Source organism: Phasianus colchicus, chromosome Z (genome assembly GCF_987193195.1).
Source record: "Phasianus colchicus chromosome Z, bPhaCol1.hap1.1, whole genome shotgun sequence".
In the NCBI taxonomy this organism is placed as follows: Eukaryota; Metazoa; Chordata; class Aves; order Galliformes; family Phasianidae; genus Phasianus; species Phasianus colchicus.
In genome coordinates, this window is record NC_143476.1 from 63451431 (window position 1) to 63472970 (window position 21540).

General features: G+C 35.1%; 1 protein-coding gene across 4 annotated transcripts in view; it reads right to left on the bottom strand.

Annotated features, from left to right (window-relative positions):
* Window positions 1-21540, bottom strand: part of KDM4C (lysine demethylase 4C) — a 301499-nt gene that overhangs the window by 31175 nt on the left and 248784 nt on the right. For all 4 annotated transcript variants that reach the window (XM_090131682.1, XM_031606168.2, XM_090131683.1 and 1 more), the window contains one exon: window positions 2789-2974. In XM_090131682.1, the coding sequence (XP_089987808.1) occupies window positions 2789-2974 (186 nt within the window). The remainder of the gene's footprint in view (window positions 1-2788; window positions 2975-21540) is intronic.

The following is a 21540-nucleotide window of genomic DNA, read 5'->3' on the forward strand; positions in this document are numbered from 1 at the left end:
CAAAAGGCAGACTTTAAAATCGATCATAAATAAATCCTTGACATTTTTGCCACAATCCACTGGCAATTCAGTTTACTTAAAACATTAGTACTGGGGGCTGCAGGAGTGGGCTCTGTGAGAAGAGCCCAGCAGCTGCCCCATGGCAGATCACAGCTGCCGCCTGTGGGAAGCCCACGTAGATGGATTGGTGCAGGAAGGGTGGCACCCTGTGAGAGGGACCTCACGTGGAGCTGCAGCAGAGTGTGACCATGGAGGAACAGCAGAGACAAAGTGCTATGGACTGACCAGAGCCTCCATTACTCATTCCCCCGCATAGCTCGGGGGGGGTGTAAGGAAGAAGAGTGTGGATGGAGGGAAAGTGCTTTTAGTTCGCTTTTAGTTCTCACTGCTTCACTGTCAGTAATTGGCAGTAACTTAAATTAATCTTCCCCAAGCTAAGCCTGTTTTGCTTGTGTCAGTAACTGGTGAGCAATCTCCCTGCCCTTATCTCAACCCATGAGCTGTTTCGTCCTATTTTCTCTCCTTGTCCTGCTGTGGAAGTGAAGTGAGAGCGGTGTGGTGGGCAACAAGCAGCCAGCCAGGCTCAATCCACTACATTCACGGCTAACTGAAGATTACCACAGAAAAACTCTCTTTAACAAAATGTCCTTCCAAACTCAGGTCCAAGGAAAAACAAAAAACAAAACACACACTATTTTTCCTTCTCTTCAGCACATCTGATGTTGATTTGAGCTAAGTGAAAAAAGATAATGATTTTTTTTTCGAAAAGGTGAGCTCAGTTTCATCCAATCAACTTTGAATATTATTCACACAAACACTTCAAAACAGCTACACAAAATCTTGTTTCTTCACACTTTTTTTCTGTTTGATGCTACCAAATACAAGTCCTGAAAATCACTAAGAATCTGGGGGGAATCTCTCTCACTTTATTATCATTGTGTTAAATGGAACAAGTATGCACTTAATTTCTAAGCTTTCAAAGTAATAACTGTTCTAAAGTTTTTTTTCTCTTTTAGGGAAAGCATATGCTAAAAATCAAATGACAGCGCTGAAGCCTGCAGTATTTTATATTAGACAGAAAGTATAAATTTGCTTAAATGATCTACATGTTAATCATTAATACTTTGTAGGTATTTTTATTAACAACTATCACGGATATAGAGTTACCAGGAAAAAAAAAAAAGAAGTCTGTTTAGGATAGATTTACCACTTGTTTAGGTAAATGTTTGTCCACTATACAAACAGAGAAGATATAATCTGTAACTTCAGCACATTCAGTATCATAATAAAGAACAGGTAAAGAAAATAACGTGCCATTTTCTGAGGAGAATAAGGGGTCTTCCAGTGTAATAGACAGACACATTACAGGAAGTCTGAAAAACGGAGGGGCTAGAGCAGTAGCCACAACATATACATGAAGTGGATACAAAAGAAAGGATACTGCAGAAAAACTTATTTGATCAAGGAATGACTTCCCAGCTACTGATGAATATCTCACTACCTGGAGTAATGGTACTATGTCTGAAAAGAAATATAATTAAGCACTTAGGAAGAACAGCCATATTTTTATTGGCCATGCTTTAGTCCAGTAATTTTCAACTAGCGAGTAGCATTTTCTAAACAAGCCAAGGACTTTAAGTTACCAGTACATATAGAGGTTGCAGTTTGCTTGTGTTTTAAATCAAACTTATTTTCATAAAAAATGTATGAAGACATAACAACCATGTAAAGTATACTAGTTTTACATTTACTTTTTTTTGAAAACAAAAATTTTTATAACACATAACATTTCTGGGGAGATTTTAAGCAGGGACATATGATTCATTTGCCTTTTGATGAACTATCAGCAGACTGAAACTCAGGACTGGCTCATCACTCTAGTTGGGAGGCATTTTATTATACTTAAAAGGAGATCTTTTTCTCTAGTAGTCTTGTCGTTAGGATCAAAGATTCACTGACAGCCTCTTGAAAGAAAGATATACATTATACATACATCAACTGGGTTTATTTCAATGTTAGTGTATAAAGGAGATTAAATACACATAAAAATAAAGAGTTTGAAACTTGAGAATTTTCAACTTGAACAATGTATCAAGTTATTTCCTCAATGATATCTTGTGATATCTAGTTAATAGATATCTTCTAGTTCGCTAGGAAAGAAAATACACTCTTAAAAGCCCAAGACACATTGTGAGATTTCTCTGAAATAAGTAACAATTCATTAAGATAAAAGATATTAAACCTATGGGACTGTGATAACTAATTCTTCTTGTGTCTCTTCTAAAATCAAAAGTTCCTCTTCAGCATAGGCTAGAAATAAAAAGATAAAGAAATAATATGAATTTTCATAACACATCACTGCTGCTTTTCCAGATGAAATAATGATTATAACTGGATATTTGTGTGGCATTGCTTGGCTGCGGTACAAAGAACTTACATATATACCACGTCGCTCAATATCTGAGAGTATTTGAAAGATACTGTGATCTAGGTATTTTCAATACATTCCACGCTAACAAAACAGAGAACTCAGACACTCATGCTACTGTCAAAACAACATATTCAACAATGAGTCTAATGCAAAAAATGTTCTTAGCATATCGAGTATTACTTCTACCAGATAACATAATGAGAAAAAAACCATCAAGATGAAATACTTTTTTTATGCACAGAAATATATCAGATGAAGCCATTATACATTATGTGGATCCCTTCTTTCATTTTCTCTGAAAACGTATTTTAATTCTGCAATTCTGATTTTTAACATATCATTAAACAAATTCCTTACCACATTTTGGTTGATCTTGTGCCTGAAACAAGTGATGTAGACAACATACGGCCAGTCATCAGGCTCCATGAGCACTCCTGCAGCATGGGCACAGGTCACATGGAAGGAGGCTGGACAGCGTCCATACGAACACTGAATGCAGGCACCTGAGGTTTTCTTAACTCTCTGTCTGCAGAAAATACATTTCTGTAGAAAATAAAGAGCATATTAACCATACTACCATAATTTCACTGGCATCTGCAAGCATCTCGAGGACTGAAAAATTATTTATGCTTCACTGCTTACATTTTATACCTCATAATGTGGATAGTGAAAGAATATACTTTTATGAACTGCAAGGTAACTTTATAATATGAGAATCAATATATAGTGTTTTTGTTTCTTTTTATGTAAACACAATCTGTTTTGGTTCTACACTAACAAAACTGATAAATAGCCTTCTAGAAGTTTAATTTCAAATTCTATACACCACTCTGAAATTAACCTACACCTCTTAAGGTAGGTGAACTGAAAAACCTTTATATAATTCTGTACAAAGTAAGAGCGAGATTCAAAAATAAAGAGAGTACTCCCACAGAAAAGCAGGGCTAGACAGGACTTTCAGATATCATTTGACTTAGCTCCCTACTTTGAAGTTGGAATAAGTACATGTATCGATAGACTTTGGAAGACTGCTGCTCATGCAATGGTTTCTACCATACCCTCAGATAATATGTTACAATTAGAAATGCTTTATTTATCTCATGCCTTCACATAATTCCACAGCTGAAGGCTGTTCCCACGTCCCTTTTCATTTTTTCCAGTCTGGTTTTTACTGGTTGTGTATTTTAATATGCAGATAATTATGTAGGCCATAATTCTCCACTTCATTTATAAAAACATTATGTCAAAAGCCTTACTAGTGCCAAGACATACCACATTTATTCCTTCTCCCAGAATGGAGGCTACATCAAAACACTGTCATTATTGCTGCGATTCAAACTTCTTACTGGCTCTGCCTCAAGCTTCTTGTTAATAAGCCACACATATGAAACAAATGAAGGGCTGCATGCAAGGTAAAGAAAATTTCAGAAAATAGCCCACCATGCTATTGACAAAGAAAAGCCAGTATCTTGCCACCAGAAGATATTAACTACATGCTAAATCAAATAATTACTTTAGTAATGTCTGCAGGTAACTGTGTTATACTGCATACGTGAATTACCTTCTGACAACTTTCATCATGGCTAACAAAACAATGTTAGCAATTGAAGATCGTAAAATTATAGCTGTTATAGACTACAGTAAAAAAATTCTACTTGATACAGAAATAGTGAATTTAATAATTTGAAAGCATACTGTTAGTGTAGGGATTCCTTCCATGTGTTCTGTATTTGTTAGGCACTGATTTTGTCTGCCTACTCTGGGAACAGGATTAAAAATAATTTTGATTTATTTTCTACTGTATAATTAATAATTTAAAGCACTTCATATTAACCTACACCTAATTCTTCTTTCCAAGTTACTAGATAGTGTTATAGAGTCATAATTTTGTTTTATTGGTTATCAATTTCTATATTCTTAAGAAATCTGCAGAAGTTTTACTGCATGAGTTACCACTTCTTTATTTCAATGGCTTCTGGCACTCAGTGATTGATATTATGACTTCTGTAAGCTCTAGACCTGTCAAGTTCATCAGTCATGCAACATTCTAGTTCATGCATCACTCTGAACTTTCAATACTTTCAAATTCTGCCCTTACAGTCAACCCCTGAAAGCCAAGAGCCTGAATGGCTTCGCAAAGCAGAAACAAGAGCAGCATCTGACATCTAGTTAAAAGTTTTGTCCATTGTTCACTGAACGGTCCTGATAAGCATGCTATAACAGCATTAGGTCTGAAAGACTAGTAAGATGACTTCACCATTCACATAAATGTTCCAGGGCCTAGCTGATTATGCTTATAACACATTGAGTGTATTCATGTGTATGAAGACATTTTCAGAGACATAAAGCAACTGTTTCCTGAAGGAGCTTAAGGAAATTTTTGTAGGTACATATTCAGAACTCAGTAAATTGGAATTCCAGAATGAAAACAGAACTGAAACTCTATCATACTTTAACATCCAGACACTGAGATCATAAAAGTACATAGCTCATTTTACTTTTTTAGACAAATTCACAAGTCAGCTTAACCAAAATAAGAATGAAAGAGTGAATTAAGAAATAAATTAAAGGAACTAATTTTTTTTCTCAATTTTATCTACAAAAATGGCTACATGTTTTGACTGGAAAAAAAAAAATGCAGATCAAACAAAATACAGAGAATGGGGAAATGATAACAAACCAGCAAATGAGCAGTAACTTAGGGAAGTATGTTATTGCAGGAAGTGATAGACTCCTTAGTTGCTGGCTGCATTGTGTAAGGGATCGAATACACAAATGTTATGATGCAGCTGAAAGTTTATTCTGCATATAGGAAAAATTCTGAATGTCTTCTTTCAGTAAGTACAAGAACAATCAAGTTTGATAAACAGTGGACCATTTCTCATTATTTTTAGATGCTCTGTACTGTACAGCAGTGAAAGTAATGATGTGGATGCCCATTAGCTTTACAATGTGTCTCCAGCCTACACATGAATTTGGAAAAGTACATACATTCCCATGCTGACACATTTTTATATTTAGTATAGTCTTTCATGACCAAAGAAAGTGATACAAAAGCTTTGTTCTACTTTGTTTAAAAAATATAATCAAGAAAAAAAGAAGAGATACGATATGACCACTGGAAAAGACATCAAAATTCTGAGAGAAGGAATCAACAGTTGCAAAGAAGGAGGTCTCACCCTCATTCTCTGCCCTTGTCTGAAGTCTCATGTTTCTAAGTTTCAAAGTATTACTTAGAATGGAACTGATCTTTAATCAATCTTGCAGAAGATAGAATCTTAATACTTTTCTGTCTTAGTTAACGTTGTATTTAAATACATAAGCTTCCTATTTGTGAAAATAAAAAGCTTGACATGTACACATTTGCTAAAATAAACTTCTGTTGAACATATCCAAGTGGTAGTTCTCCACTAGCCTAAAACTACGAGTCCCTACCAGATCAAGCAAATTCAACATTCTAGATAGTTAAGAAGAACGTAATTTTGAGTTAATGCTTCCTAGATATTACTGAAAAGCAGAGACAGTGAGGGAAGTGGCTCAAGACCAATCTTAATCAGAGATCCAGATGCAAAATGAATTGGGGAATAAATAATTTTTTTTATATAACTGGAGATTAAGAATATAGGACAGAACAATGCACTGCAATTTTCTAGATGGTGAAATGACCTCTTTTTGCTCCCAAAGTGAAAAATATTCAGTCATAAATGGATTTCATAATCATGGAACAGCTCTTTAATATTAACAGGTTGCAAATATATAAACAGAATGGATTTTAAAGAACTCATTCTGAGAAAACTGGATGACAGTATTTTGCTAAAGAGAGACTGCTGATAGCTTTCATAATGATTTTTATGCATTCTTACATAAACAATCTGATATTACTTCTCTTGAATAGAGTAATATTTACCAAAAAAAATCTATATATATCCAGTCCCTAACAGGATCATGAATTAAGCACGGTAACACTGCTTTCTGAAGCAAGGATTTATGAAAGTACAATCTGATGGTTGTGGCAAAAGGGTGGGACTGGATTTTAGGAAACAATCTGGAGTACTGATTTTTACACTAAGTATTTCTATACCTTCACAAGAAGAATGATTTATGTAAGGAAGCTCTATGATTCTACAATCAGTGAGCAAGTTTTCTTCACAACCATCTTTCAGAATACAAAGTCAGCACTTAGTTTTGGCTGAGAGCATAGTGTGTTTCTGTGGAAGCACACACTGCTTTTTCCTTTTTTTTCTTTCCTTTTATTCCTGATAAATTTAAACAATGTTGAATACTACAGCTATGAATCTGACAGAGTTTAGAATCAGAATCTGTAAAGAAAAACAGTTTTTCAGATCATTCATCATCTACTCCACTTCTTTGTTCAACACTTTCACAATTACATAACACCAAGGAAGTTGGTAGACAAAGAGTCAAGAGACTATTTTGCATCCTTCTGGTATTTCAAACATAAAAACCAGCATCTTATGGGAAAGAATAAAACAATGATTGAAGGAAATGGCTTGTAATTTCCTACTGCTCAGCATGCCTGAAGTGTGGGATATTCTAAAATAATGATAAACAATATCTAAATATAGGTGAAATTGTTTCACTTATACTTTCCAGGAGAGAAGTAAACATGACATCATGTAGCATCAGTAAGAATCAATTATTTTCTAATACCTTTGAAATAATGTAGTTTTAGGACCACTCTAAATGTCTGAAGTTGCTAGTCACGACTTTGAAATTATGTTGTTTAGTTTTGAATGAAGCAGGAAAAGATCATGAAATTATAGCAAATATACATACTGCTTAAATATAAAGTGTTAAGAGCTGGTAAGGGATTTAATCATAGAATTATAGAATCATGGGTTTGGGTTGGAAGGGACCTCAAGGATCATCAAGGTCCAACCTCCCTGTCACAGGGAGGGCTGCTGACCTCTAGATCTTGTATTAGGCGAGGTTGCTCAGGGCCCCATCCAACCTGGCCTTGAACCCCTTCAGGGATGGAGCATCCACAGCCTTTCTGTTCCAGCACCTCACCACTCTCTCTGTGAAGAGTTTCCCCTTGATATCTAATTTAAACATTCCCTCCTTAAGCTTGATTTACCAAAAGCAATGAATAGATACATATACATCTATTGTTTCAATGAAACTGCTGAAATTCCAACAGATCACACTTCATAGGAAACAAAAGACAAACATACATTGTAGAATTTTTAAAACATTAAACAAACCAACAAAAAACTTAGGTCTTCTGAAACACAAACTGTGTGACTGCAATAGAAAAGTCCCCACTCCATAGGTTAAAAGATAAACAAAGAAAACAGAATACTTGATGAACAGGTTCATATTTTATAGAGTACCTGATAAGGTCCATGTTATCTTCTTAACTAGCAAAAGATAAACTTTTGAGGCAAAAAGGAAGAAATAAAAGACCTTGTTAGAGCTCGAACTGTTGCCCACGTAGCATTACTTACCACAGTAGCCATGAGCATGCTATATTTAATATTTATGGAAGTAATTTATTTATATTTATTTCCAGGATGCTACTTCAGCATTAAGATCTCTGCAAAAAGGCAGCTCCTCCTCAGGCTGGACAGACTGACTGTTTCTTCAGCTTCTCCTTGTATGTCCTGTGCTCTAGCCTGGGCCATCTCTGTAAACTTCCACTGGAAGTTACTCCAGAATGTTAGTATCTTTCTTGTAATGTGCAGCCATCAAACAAAAGGAAAGAGTGGACAACCACCAGAGCCTGCTGGCCCAGGATGGCATTGAGCCAGCTCTGTTGCAAAGGTATCTATTTTCAACATCTCATCCACCATGATCCACAAGCTTTTTTCTGCAAAGGCAGTTCCAGCTTTCCTCATGCAGGATCAATTATCATTAAGATAAATTCTAGTGACAGACTTTGTATTAGTCAGGCTTGGAAAGAGACAGAGAGTGACTACCCAAAGTAAAGAGTTATAGAAGACACACAGAACTTACTAACTCAGAAGATTCTTGAACAGACAATGAGTAAACTATTTTAAGAAACTGCATGGCCATTTCAGGCTCCACCTCTTCATGAATTGTCATTTAATGCAAAGTACTGTGCTAAAAAGTGGTATCATTATTTACAGACAGCGCACAAGAGATCACTGTCTCTGCATGGTTTATTTTATAGTGCTTCATGTGAATACATACGAACACACATAGAGAATTTAACATTATAATAAGAGAGCAGTTAAAATTAGAACACTGTGATGTGGCACTGAAAGGATTATATTCTTAGCAATATCCTGCAAGCGATTTACTGAAATGAAAAAAAAAAGTCATTATCAAAATAAAGGTACTACTATCTCTTATATAATGGATTCTCCATCTCTTTAGGATAGCTAGTCTACATGCTGATGTCAATAAACTAAAAGGATACACTCTTTGCTTAGAATAAACCAAAATAAACTAAAAAAGCAATTCTGTAGAATTGAAGAAATGTATGTTCAAATGTTCAGAAATGAGAATCTTGTCAAGCTCAAACAGAAACCTCTAATGACAATACAAGCACACATATCAAAGTTTCATCTACCTACTAGCATGACAGTAACATGCTGTCTTGTGTCTTAAAAGATTAGAAAATGGGAATGGACTTCAGTACGTGTCCTCTGGGCAAGAAGGGGTCATGGCCAATTATGTAGGTGAATGCACTTTGCCTCTAGGAAGGAAAATATTATGCTTGTGAAGCTCATTGAATGAGGACACAGCTGCTTGTCAAGTTATTCTCTGTTGAAGAGAAGCTATTGTGGACAAAATATGCTATTAGAAAAGAGGGATAAGTACAGCAGTTTTGTGAGGTTATGCCACTGGATAGGAAACACCTGGCACCCCTACAGTAACTTGAACAAGTGAGCCATGCTATTTCCATGCAAAACAAACAAACAAAACAAACAAAACAAAACAAAACAAAACAGAGGAGAAAGGACTATTCCAGGGTGGAGTAGCTGTGGGCTTTTGAGTTGTATGCTTTTCAATTTTGGAAACAGTTCAAGGCACACAGAATTTAAACATGCATCACGGTCTCAGAGGAAGGTGTATTTTTTTCAGTTCTGAAAACCTTGGGGGACTGTTCAGCTTATGAAGAAAAGATTATTCATTAAGCCTTCAGCCAAAAGCCAGTCTATTTTTCAGCAAAACTGAAGTTAACATTATACTTCACTGGTAAATAATGTCATCTGTGAACAGCCAAAATGATAAGGCAGTACAGAAAAGTTATGATATTCTTTAAAGACAAACTAAAATGTATTATGTATAAGAAGTTTAAAAAATTCCACAATCTAAAATGAATCAGCTTGTAGTATCTCAGAATACTCATTTCTGTGTTTCCCTCATTTCTAGCTCATGCATTAACATCACTTAATAAATATTTGGACTTTCTTGACCCCACTGCGAACAGGGTGAGCAACATCTTGCATTTTTCAGTCATTACAAAAATTTGCCAAACAATAACTCTCTCTTAAAACTAAACATATTAACTATTCATATAATTGATGGTTAAAACAGTCTCAGCAAAAATGCAGAAGCAAAAATTGAAGTTTTGTTCTAAACATGTTATTTTTTCCCCATCTCTTGTTTCCTCCCATTGCTTTTCCATAGCAGATATTAAACGAACAATATGATGATTTTAACTTAGTGAGGTAGACAAAAAATCTGCGTCAAAAAATCTCATCAAGTATCATCTTTCTTGCATAAACTCAGAAGTATGTGGATGTCAGCACAGTCTACGAGTTCCAAGTTTGCCATGGAAACAACATTCTTATTTCAAAATAATACAACTGCTCGATGTGGACTATTGGCATGAAAGCTTCCAATCCATGCTCATTGACAGCTTGTGGAGTGGACAGATGAGGCATGGAAAATATTTTAAATTAGTTCATTTATCTTGCTGAGACATGGGAAGAGACTGAGATTTTTTCATGCTTATAGGAAAATAGAAGCAAAGAAATAGAGAAAGTAAAGGAGGAAAAGGAGAGAGTAGAAGGCACACACAAAAAAAAGTGGAGTGGAAAGAAAGGAAAAAACGGAAATAGAATGAAAACAGGGGAAAAGGGATAAAGAGGAAAGAAGGAAATAGAGGAAAAGTAAAGTGAGGAAAGGTGAAATAAATTGTTAAATGAAAATAATCTAAATTTCACACATAACGCATTCTGCGTTCATTAGAAAACATCCCTTTCTCATGAAGGCTCTTAAGAAAGAAAAAGGTTAATGTTAAACTAAATGTTAAGCTAAACTAACATTTATTTTAAATGTTTTTGCTTTTAGCTTCACAGTTGTCAGAAAGTAAGCTTTTTTTCTTTTTTCTTTTTATTTACTGCATTAAATGCACACAAATTTAAGCTCTTTTGTCCTAAGGACTCTGATTACAGGTATTTTTCATATGTGAAGCATAATTTCCATCAGAAGTCTCATAAATTACGTTATTGGCATCCAAGATGAACAATACAATAGATCAAAAACATAGTTATTGTAGGGTTTCTTCTTTGTTATAGATGTTACTGCAGCTCAAGACAAAGAAAGGGAAAAAGCTGAAGGACAGGTCCTGCAAGTCAGAACATTAATTTTGTTCCTGTATTTCTCTATGGTTCTAATAATATGATTTTGACAAACTTATGTAGTGATAGGTATCTTTCACTTTCACAGTAATCTGCTGTGAGCTTAGATCACTCTGCAGCTCTGTCTAAAAGGATTGTTCAGTACTGAAAAAAAACACCACATGTGGACCTAACATGTCTTACATGTAACATCAAATTTGCAGAAGTTCACACTTAGCTTTAACTATGGCATGAACAGAAATTTACACAAGAACACAGGATGGAATGGAAAGCTTTTACATCAGAATCATGAGCTAGCATTACAATGGTCTAATTACAACAGTATCAGCTCTTATTTAAAGTAGAAACTTAGAATCTTCTTTACTTACTGAAATATAAAATATATTCTAAAAGCACATAGAAGACTGAAAAAATGGAGTTCACGCATAATCTGAATAATGATAGAGTCACATAGTCACCAAGGTTGGAAAAGACCTCTAAGATCATCGAGTCCAACCATTCATCTACCACCAATATTTCCCCACTAAACTACGTTCCTCAGTACAGCATCTAAATGTTCCTTGAATATCTCCAGGAACAGTGACTCAACCACCTCCCTGGGCAGCCCATTTCAGTGCCTGATCATTCTGTCATAGAAGTTTTTCCTAATATCCAACCTGATTATAATACACATAATCATCCTAATAATGTTTTAGTTACTTGCAACAGACCAATACAACGTAGATGATACAACACTCAACCCTCACCAAAAAGACCAAGAAGTGAACTACCTCACATACAACATATACAAGAGCTGTATCATATGTAATGCTTCCTATTTTATTATGTTGGTCCATCCAGAGGCGAATATTGGTGGTTTGGCGTGGTGAGACAGATTGCAGCAGAGGAGCAGTCTGAAAGATGGTATGTGACATGAACGTATGGAACAAAGATGTGTCACTGAATTCCTCCATGCAGAAAAAATAGCACCCACTGACATTCATCACTGTTTACTGAGTGACTCTGGAGATCAAACAATGGATATGAGCACAATGTGGCAGTGTTGGTGAATTTCAGCACTGGAAACAGCAACAGTGGGTCACCTCTGCTGCTGCAGATTTTTAGGAGAGCAAGCAGCAGGCTCTTGTTCATCGCTGGTGAAAATCCACATCTAACGGTGGGGACTGTGTTGAAAAATAGTGTTTTGTAGCAGAGAATTTGCTCATATAGTATTACTGGACTCTTTGTTGTCACTTCCGTGGAAATAAATAGGAGGCCTTACTTTCAGATCAAGCTACGTATGTTTCGTACAGCTATTTTCAATATTTAATTCAGATTTTGATAAATAACAAAATGTATACGTTTACTTTTTCCTTTTTTAATTTACTCATTATCTTCTTTACCCAGATTTTCAGGCACAATGATTAGGACTACAAAAGGTTAGATTTTCTGGATTGCTCTTTGACATATCTCATTTTCTAGTTTCCCACACTGGGAACCATTTCACATCCTAGTGGACATGTAATTGATCTGTTTAGTGCTACTATTTAGCAACGACTGCTACAAAGGGTCAAGAGGTACTCTCGCCCACTGCAACACTTAAGAGTAGTGAAAATATTTTACACAAAGAAAAAGCAAATAAGTCCATTTCTCTTGGTCAGAGTGTGGTCTTTTATTTATTCTAAGGGAGTTCATTTCAGATCATTTTCAGTACAGAATGTTTACCATTTGGTTGTATACTGTTTTTGGTTTTTTTTTTTTGGTTTTTTTTTTTTTCGTTTTGGTTTGGTTTTTTGTTTTCCCAGAAAGTAACATTTCTCACTTTTTTTTTTTTTTTTTTTTTTTTTAATATGTGGAACTCATTCACTGGAAGTAAACTGTTAAATGGCACTTCAAAAATTCTCCTACCAAAAGCCGTAGCAGAAACAAAAGTACAAAGGTCCAATAATTACAAGTTACAGGGAAAGCTGACTGGACAGCCAGGCCCAGAGAGTGATAGTGAATGCAGTTAAATACAGTTCATGAATGGTCACTAGTGGTGTGTCTCTGCAGTTAGCACTGGAGCTGGCCCTGGAGCTGGCCCTTTCTAATGTCTTTGTTAATGATCTGTATGAAGGAATTGAGTGCACTCTCAGTAAGTCTTCAAATGACAACAAGTGTTGATCTGCCCCGGGACAGGAAAGCCCTACAGAAGAATGTGGATAAGCTGGATTGACGGGCTGAGGCCAATTGATCAACAAGATCATGAGCTAGGTCCTGCACTTTGGCCACAACAATGCCGTGCAATGCCACAGGCTTGAGGAAGGGTGACTGGAAAGCTGTGTGGAAAAAAATATATATAAGCTGACAATCAGCTGAACATGAGCCACCAAGTGTGCTCAGGTGGTCAAGAAAATTGACAGCATTCTGGCTTGTATCAGAAACAGTGTAGCCAGAAAGACAAGAGAAATCACTATCCCTCTGTTATAAGCTCTGGTGAGTACTGTGTACAGTTAATGGCCCCTCAGTACAAGGCCCTGCCCATGTTCAGAGAAGGGCAATGCAGCTGGTGAAGGGTCTGGAGCACAAGCCTTATGAAGGGCAGCTGAGGGAACTAGGATTGTTTACTCTGGAAAAAAGAAGGCCCAAGGGAGACCTTACCACTCTCCACAACTGCCTGAAAAGGGGTTGTAGCAACGTGGGGAGTTCATGGCCTAACACTGTGCCAGGAGTGATTCAAGTGATTCAAGGCAAAAATTCCTCCTCAGAAAGTGGTAATACATCAGTCTGCCCAGGGAAGTGGTACAGTCACTGTCCCTGGAGGTATTCAAGAACTGGGTAGATAGGGTATTTAGGGACATGGTTTAGTGAGCATGGTAGTGACAGGTCTGTGATTGGCCTGGATAATCTTAGTGGTCTCTTCCAACTTTAATGATTCTATGTTTCTATGATAATAACACCAGCATACAGTTTGACTTTTTATACCAATTTTTAAAACTTGACTTCTGGAAGACATTCCTTCTCCTCACACAGTGCATTCAACTTTGCATTAACGGACCATTAAAATATGCTTCATTGTTCCTTAATGGCATAATATATTATAGAAGTCTGGTCAAGGAAGGAATTATATCTCTCAACCTGAGGATGTCATTCAAAAGGCCATAACTAATAATTTCACAAAGAAATAAAACAAAAATTTACTAATATAGCCCTGCCAACTATTCAGTGAATTTTTAAATATTTGTCTTTCATCAAAAGGGCATTTTAAAAGTTGTCCAGAATTAAATCATTTCTTAAAAAAAAATCTAATCTGAACTTTGAATACTGACTTGAACATGTCATTCATATGCCTAAACACTTGAGAAATAACTAGAATGGAATAAGTATAATATTTTAAAGCAAAAACTAGTATTTGCTCTAGCTCCTGAATATCATTTTTAATGAACCAGTAGTACCATACCTGATTTCTAAAAAATTCTCAATACTAATGCAGGTAGTGAGGCAGCAAACAAAAGATTCCTTTACCCAATACATTCTCTGCTTACTTTACACAGTAAAGGGCCTCAGTACAAAGAAAGCATTACATAGAGCATTTGAATATCTGAAGTATCACAGTACAGTTTAGCTAATAAAGTGATATGGAGGCACTTGCATTACTTTTTAAAATAGTAAACCTCTGTGATTTCTGCCTGACAGGGGCACAAACGGTACAAATATTCCCACACAGTACACACGGTTCAGCATCACTGCAACAAAATCCTGTTCCCTCCTGAGAGTTCTCCATAGCTGGAGATCAGAAATAATGATATGTATGTATTCCAGAGGAAAAAAAAAAAAAAAAGAAAAAAAAAAGAAAGAAAAAGAAAAGAAACAAAAACAACAACAAGAACAACAGAAAACAACACTGGAAGCAAACATTTTAAAGGAGCTCCTTTAACTCTGCAAATTAGTCAAGTCTGTAGATTACATAACTGTCATTTCCTCATTCCACACAAATGAGGCAGTAATAAATCTCCAGAAGCATGGCTCACCTTTCATCTTTGACCTCACTTCAAACAACCTCTTCAGCTGTGAGGAGGCCACATCAGGAAATGACATATGAAAGTCATTCCTGTTCATCGGCTAAATTTTTATAGAAATATTTGTAACAGAACAGAAGACAAAAGATGAGCACAGAATCTTTTTTATATTTAGAATTCGAAGTGTATGTTCTCCTGCTTTCACTGTTACGTTCAAATACTCATTTTTGTTTCATTCATTTTACTTTATTATTTTACCATTTTATTTTATTTTATTTTATTTTATTTTATTTTATTTTATTTTATTTTATTTTTAATTTGTGGTTAACAAGCAGCTTCTAAGCCTTCAGGAAGGTTGTGCAGAAGATCACGTTATTGGAAGATCACGTTAAGCTTCCAGATACATACATTTGTCATTAAGTACGAGAAAAGCTAAGGCCAAAAACAATTCAGAACAAAAAGGAAAACTCTGCTCTCCTGTAATGTTAAGTTTTTAAAACAGTATGCTTTTACATTCATTCTTTAAAATACTACTAGTAATCCTATTTTCCTTCTACACGATTTTGCCCTGGAGGTATTGAATCTAAAGCACTGTGTGATCTAGAGCTGAAAATGAATGACAACCAAGTAGTGACAGTTTTAGCTATCAGCAATCAGGCAAACATTTGGTTTGAACAAAATTACTTTACTGAAATTTTTAGTGGAGTGATAAAGGGTGCATTATGGGATCATGCTAATGCCCTGCACAAAAACAGCTGAGACTTTTGGGACAGTTAAAACAGGATGGAAATATCTACTGCTATTGCTGCCACTGCATTTCTACTGCCAGAAGACATGACTGTCTGAACTACTCCATGAGAATTTTTTGAGACTGGGCTGCATCAGTTTGATTAACTCTTGCACTGAAAATGGACAAAAGAAATGGGTGCTTTCTCATGTGCTCACATCTCAGTGTCTCATCTACAGTGAGTGAAGTGAACAGCAGTGTTCAATTACACATAGTTGCTGCAAAGAAAGATGGATTTATTTTATATTTGCAATCTTTTTATTTTAGGCCATCTTTGCTGTACAGATTGTTAATTGCCATTGTTTAATTTAAAACTATCCTATAAGCACATGTTTTAGCTTAACTTAATATATTATACAACTAACAATGATTTACAATCAAACACCTCACACAATAGACTGATGAAGTTAACAAAGTGGTTTGCAAATGAGTTCCAGAGACTCATTAACATGTTTCATTTTGTTTAACATGTTTCTAATAGGATACATTTAAGGTCACAGTGCTTGATGTGAGCATTTTCAGAGATGTTCCCTGGTTAATTTTTATCTCTAATGTACTGTTTTCATTAGCTGAGGTCATCTAAACCTGAATTTTTTTCATTCTGTCTCTGAGCTCAGACCTAATATCTTTTAACCTTACCAAGATCTTTGCTATCATTGAAGATTCCTCTTTTGACCACTACTTTTCCATCAGCTATCAACAGCAATATAAGGAAAACTATAGTTCTTTTCTTCCAACTTAATGACCTCCATAATTTGTCAGACACAAAATCTTCTCAGTTACGGACTACTGAAAAAGAGAAGAACTAAGTAAAGCATTTCTAGGAACATTTTAATTAAAAATATATATTATTTTGTAATGTCACATGATCATAGCTTCAAATAAGCAACACAGTCCTATCATTTATTAGTGCAAAATATGCCTTTGTGCAGAAATCTTTTATCTACCGTTTATGTAAAAGTTTGAGCAACTTATTTGCCCTTAGATGCATTTTTCCTAACTGAATTTCTAATATTCTCTTCAAATATACTTACTGAAACCCCAAAGAGAAGCTAGGAGGCATAATACGATGCATAAAAGCTTAAATTATTGAAGCTGTTTACTCACAGACTAAAGCCAAGGTTACTAAAGTAGTTGTAAATATCCAATCAAATATTATCATTTAAACATGCAAATCCTATGGTAACCAGAGGCAAACAAGAAATTCTTCTACCAAAAAGGTATATGAAACAGCCATTATTTAAAAAAGAAGCAGTGGTGTGAAAGGAACGTTTTCTTTGTACTTATTCAGTACAATTTAGTAAAGTCCTTCCTCAATGTTAGGGTAATTTCTATGCATTTCTATGCAACTCAGTTCCTAAGTCTAATAGTCCTCCCATGCTGTGTGGATTTTGCATTATTAATGATCAGTGGACAGTGAATAGAGCTGCAAAAGGTGTAATCAAGAGATTATTGTGGCTCCTATTAGTGAAAAAAAAAACAACAACAACACAGAATGTATTTAAGTGTTCTCACTAATGCCATTTAAACTTAAATAGCTTAGAAATTTTGGGTTTAGAATAGGCACGGTTCATTGCACACTGGCTGGGCATTATGTTTGTTCATGGAAGTATTCTGGAGACAAATCTTGCTTTTCTATGATTAAATACAATTTCTCCATATAAATTTTCACTGATTTCTCAATTCAAGAATCGTGGGCGAAAAAAACCCACAACAGTAGCAAATAAATCCAGTACAAGAGTGTATCATTTTAAAAGCAGAAATCAATAAAGAAGGCTTCCTCACTGCGAAAAAACAAATACAAAAAACAAACAAACAAACAAAAAAGACAAAAAGAAAACAAAACAAAACAACCAAACATCACGTAATAAACAGTACTGTTTTTAAATAAATTTTGGGATGATTATCCTCTCATTTTTCAAAGCTGCATGAGGAAGAAAGTGAACTGAATTACACACCAGTAAGTTTCCACTAAATATAAAGAAATACTTCATATTTAGTTTGGATTCACATATGTTTACTGCAGTGGAATTAGAGTAGCCTCTTCCCATTCTACCAATGCAGTTCAATATGTAATACTTCCACATTTTCTGCAAGTCCAAGGCAGGACCCCACCTGCCCATCTTGAACCTAGTGAACCAATGTATCTGCTAAAATGTATAAAACTGTTCCATGCCACAGTGAACTTTTATCAAGACTTCTTTGTGTGTGAAAACCTAATGGTTTGACCAGAATATTGAAGGGAAGTGCTATTTCTGCTTTAACCGGATTATTTCAAGTAACTGTATGTAGATTTCATAGTCATTTATTTTCAAAATACAAAACTATGGTCAAACTTTGAATAATGGAATGTCCCTAAAAAATATCAGATTCAAATACTGACTGAAAATGAAACAAAGGATAAAAAACATCTTCCACATGGTAAACCAGTCAGTTTTTTATATACATAAAATTAGTACATTTTCTATTCAAGAGCAACTGATTGATTTTACTGATTGATAGAGTTTATTCAAAAAATGTAATATCATTGAACCGATATAACTATATTTTAACAGGATAATCTGTTTCTGAAAAACGTACATGTAAACTCACTCTAAACACTGCTTTCCCAATGATATAGCATATGGGCATTGACAGAGGATGCCATAAGCACCCTTATTAGTCCACACTTATGTGTGTTCTTTCCAAATCAAGCAAATTACACATCCAGTCTGGCACCAGACAAGCGGCTGCGGAGTACACTTGGACATGGGAAGAATGTATTTTCAGTTTTATATAAAATCTGTGTCAATTTAAGGCTCATTTGATTTATGGAAGCTTTAACACATTTTTTTTCTTAGTAATCATATTTACTTTTATAAGAAAAAGAATGAGCTTTTGATCTTGCCAAAGATTTAAAAAATCAGACTTTCAGATATCCAAGTAAGAAACTTCTGGCACTAACAGATGAGTGAACAGGTAAGATCTGCCATGTTTTATCTTGGCATAACCTATTTTTTGATAAGCCTTTCTGTAGCTTGCACTAGCGGAATAAAATTTTAGAAAATAATAACTTGTGATTCAAGGCAGTCATGCACCTTTTTACATATTCAAGAAAAGACAAAAAGGCAAAATACACAACTTACAATAAGAAATGAAGTTTCTGTTAGGTTGTACTGAGCCTGTGTAACTACATCATACATGCAGTTGCTGTGAGTTGGGCTGTAGATCTTTGGGACATATCTATTAAGGACACTTCATGTACTACCATGTTTTAAAATAATTGCTCTATCTATATTGTATTTAGGAGTTTATAAAGACAGTTAGTTATTGAATACAAGATTCTGTTGTTCTTTAACCCAGAAATTAAGATAATTCACCTCCACAGTCCATTTAAAAGGGTATTCAATAAATGCAGTGTGTATTTGTGAAAAACATAACATGCTCATTTTTCCAGCTAAAGTAATTAACCACTAAGACAACTGTGAGTAGTAATCTAGAAAACCTTCAACAATGCTTTTTCAAAGATAAAAAACTTAGCATTCAGTGGTAAACAAAGACTCCACTCACATACCTAACAGATACACATTCATATAGATATAATGAATTATGTCAATAGAAGGGTGAGTGCTGGAAAATAGAAGGCTTTTTATTTATTTATTTATTATATATTTTTTTCCCCCCCAGGTCTGCTTAGGAGAAATCCATTAGGAGCAAACATCTAATTACTCCCAATTGTTGAGCTGGCATAGAATTTAGGTTGGTCAGGCAAACACAGGAATGAAAAGAGACAAAAGACGAGAACGTAGCTGCTACAATAGAGGGAGATTTAATTGTTTATAGAAAAGCTAGCTCTGTTTTAAGATGCCTTCTGCAGATTGAAATTAATTTCCTAGATTTTAACAAAGTTAGGGTTCAATCCTCTGCTTCTGTTGTTGCTGATTTTACTAGAGTTTATTACTGTTGCTGATTTTACTAGAGTTTACTAGAGTTATTACTATTATCTTTATTCTTAGTGTAACAGCCACCCCAGGGAAAGGAGATTTGCTTTCAATAATCCATGTCAATACTGCTGTGGAAAAGTCCACATAAAACTCAAGGCAGAAGTATCTGAGAATGTGGCAGCTGGACCCTACTTATAAATAATGCCAACATCTAAGCCTTAGTATATAGACTACTACAGTTGGTTTATTGGCCTGAAACCAAATGAATTTAACATGTATTCCCTTGTTAGGAATAGATGCTGCTGTTTCTGACTCTGTTTCCCAATCAGATCTAGGACATTCTTATTGCAGTCATCCTTGGTAGAATATAAGTCTTAATTCCTACCTTAAAACAAACTATTCCAGTAGAATTGAATTCTCTTCCCGCTTTCATACTGACTCCTTTCTCTTTCCTCCCCCCCAAAAGATGAAAGAGAATATTTACTTACTGCAAGGTATAATTTGCAAGAGCTATCAACTATTATGCAATATATGACGTGATACTGATGTAACAGATCCCTAATCAAATGCAACTTATTCCTCTGTATGAATTCGCTTCAGTTCAAGAAGCAGAGTCATTCAAAACTAGTTCTTCAATAGCTTACATCTACATTCTTGACCTGAAATGTGAATTTGAAGGAAGCAGAGTTATACCATCAACTTGGGTTTATTTTTCATGTTTGGATGGCCAAGTACGAGCAAAGCCATTCCTAAGAATCTGTACAATAGGTTAAAGCAGGAAATTATTCTGCCTTAGCATTATCAGATGTATAAAAAATATACAGACATCCAGTTCTCAGAGAAATCCAGAGATATTACCTCACAACACTTTCTAAACAATATTTTAATTACAGTCTAAAATCATGTTAATATCCTTATAGGTCATGAAACCCACGTAGCTTAAAAGACGTCAGAAGATTTATTAAATGAGGAAGTTTTTGTTATTAATAGTGCTGACTTCATGCTTAAGTACCTAATTAACGCACTGTAATAGAGCTAAAAAGAAAGCTTTATTTTCAAAAATATAGTGATACTGAATAAAAGCAAAAAATTATCAGTACTTATAAACTCTTTTAAAAGACTGCTGTTTTTGAAAAAACAGTTGGAAAAATCAATCCAGCTTTCTGTTTTCTTACAGCAACTATGAAATTCAAGAGCTCCTCAAAATAAAGGACGCATTTTACTATTTATAGATTTGGAAGAAAGCTTGATGGCAACAGTTAGGAACAGGGTAAAAAAGACTCACTGGGTGTGTGAGTACAATATGAACCACATATATAGAGGTTCATGAACCTCTGAGGAACTAAATGCTACTGCTTCAAAGGCAAGGATTCCTACAAATTTCGGATTAGTGCATCTGTACCATCTGTATAAAGGAAATAGAAACCAAAAGTTTGAAACAAGAAAAGATATGAGACTGAGCAAGCAGAATAAATTCACTACAGGGTGAGTAGAAGACAACAACTAATAAACAAACAGAATAGATGGAAAAAAAGCAAGAAAATTAAAATGTTCCATGGATAAAACACAGAAGGTATCCAAACTAATGCTTTTGAACAAGAATTTAGAAGAAATACCGCAATCAAGTAACTGAGAGATTCAATGCAGATTTGTCTCTAAATCTTTACATAAAAAGGCCTCATTAACAGATGGCATCTAAGTGTAACTATTATGCAATATATTCAGGAATTGACTAATATCTTGTACTCTCCATGATCCTGCTCCAAGTGTCTGCATTGCGGTACACAGGACATTATAACCTGGTTCCGCAAGACTTGTCTGGCTCCAGAGCATGAAATCTCCTACA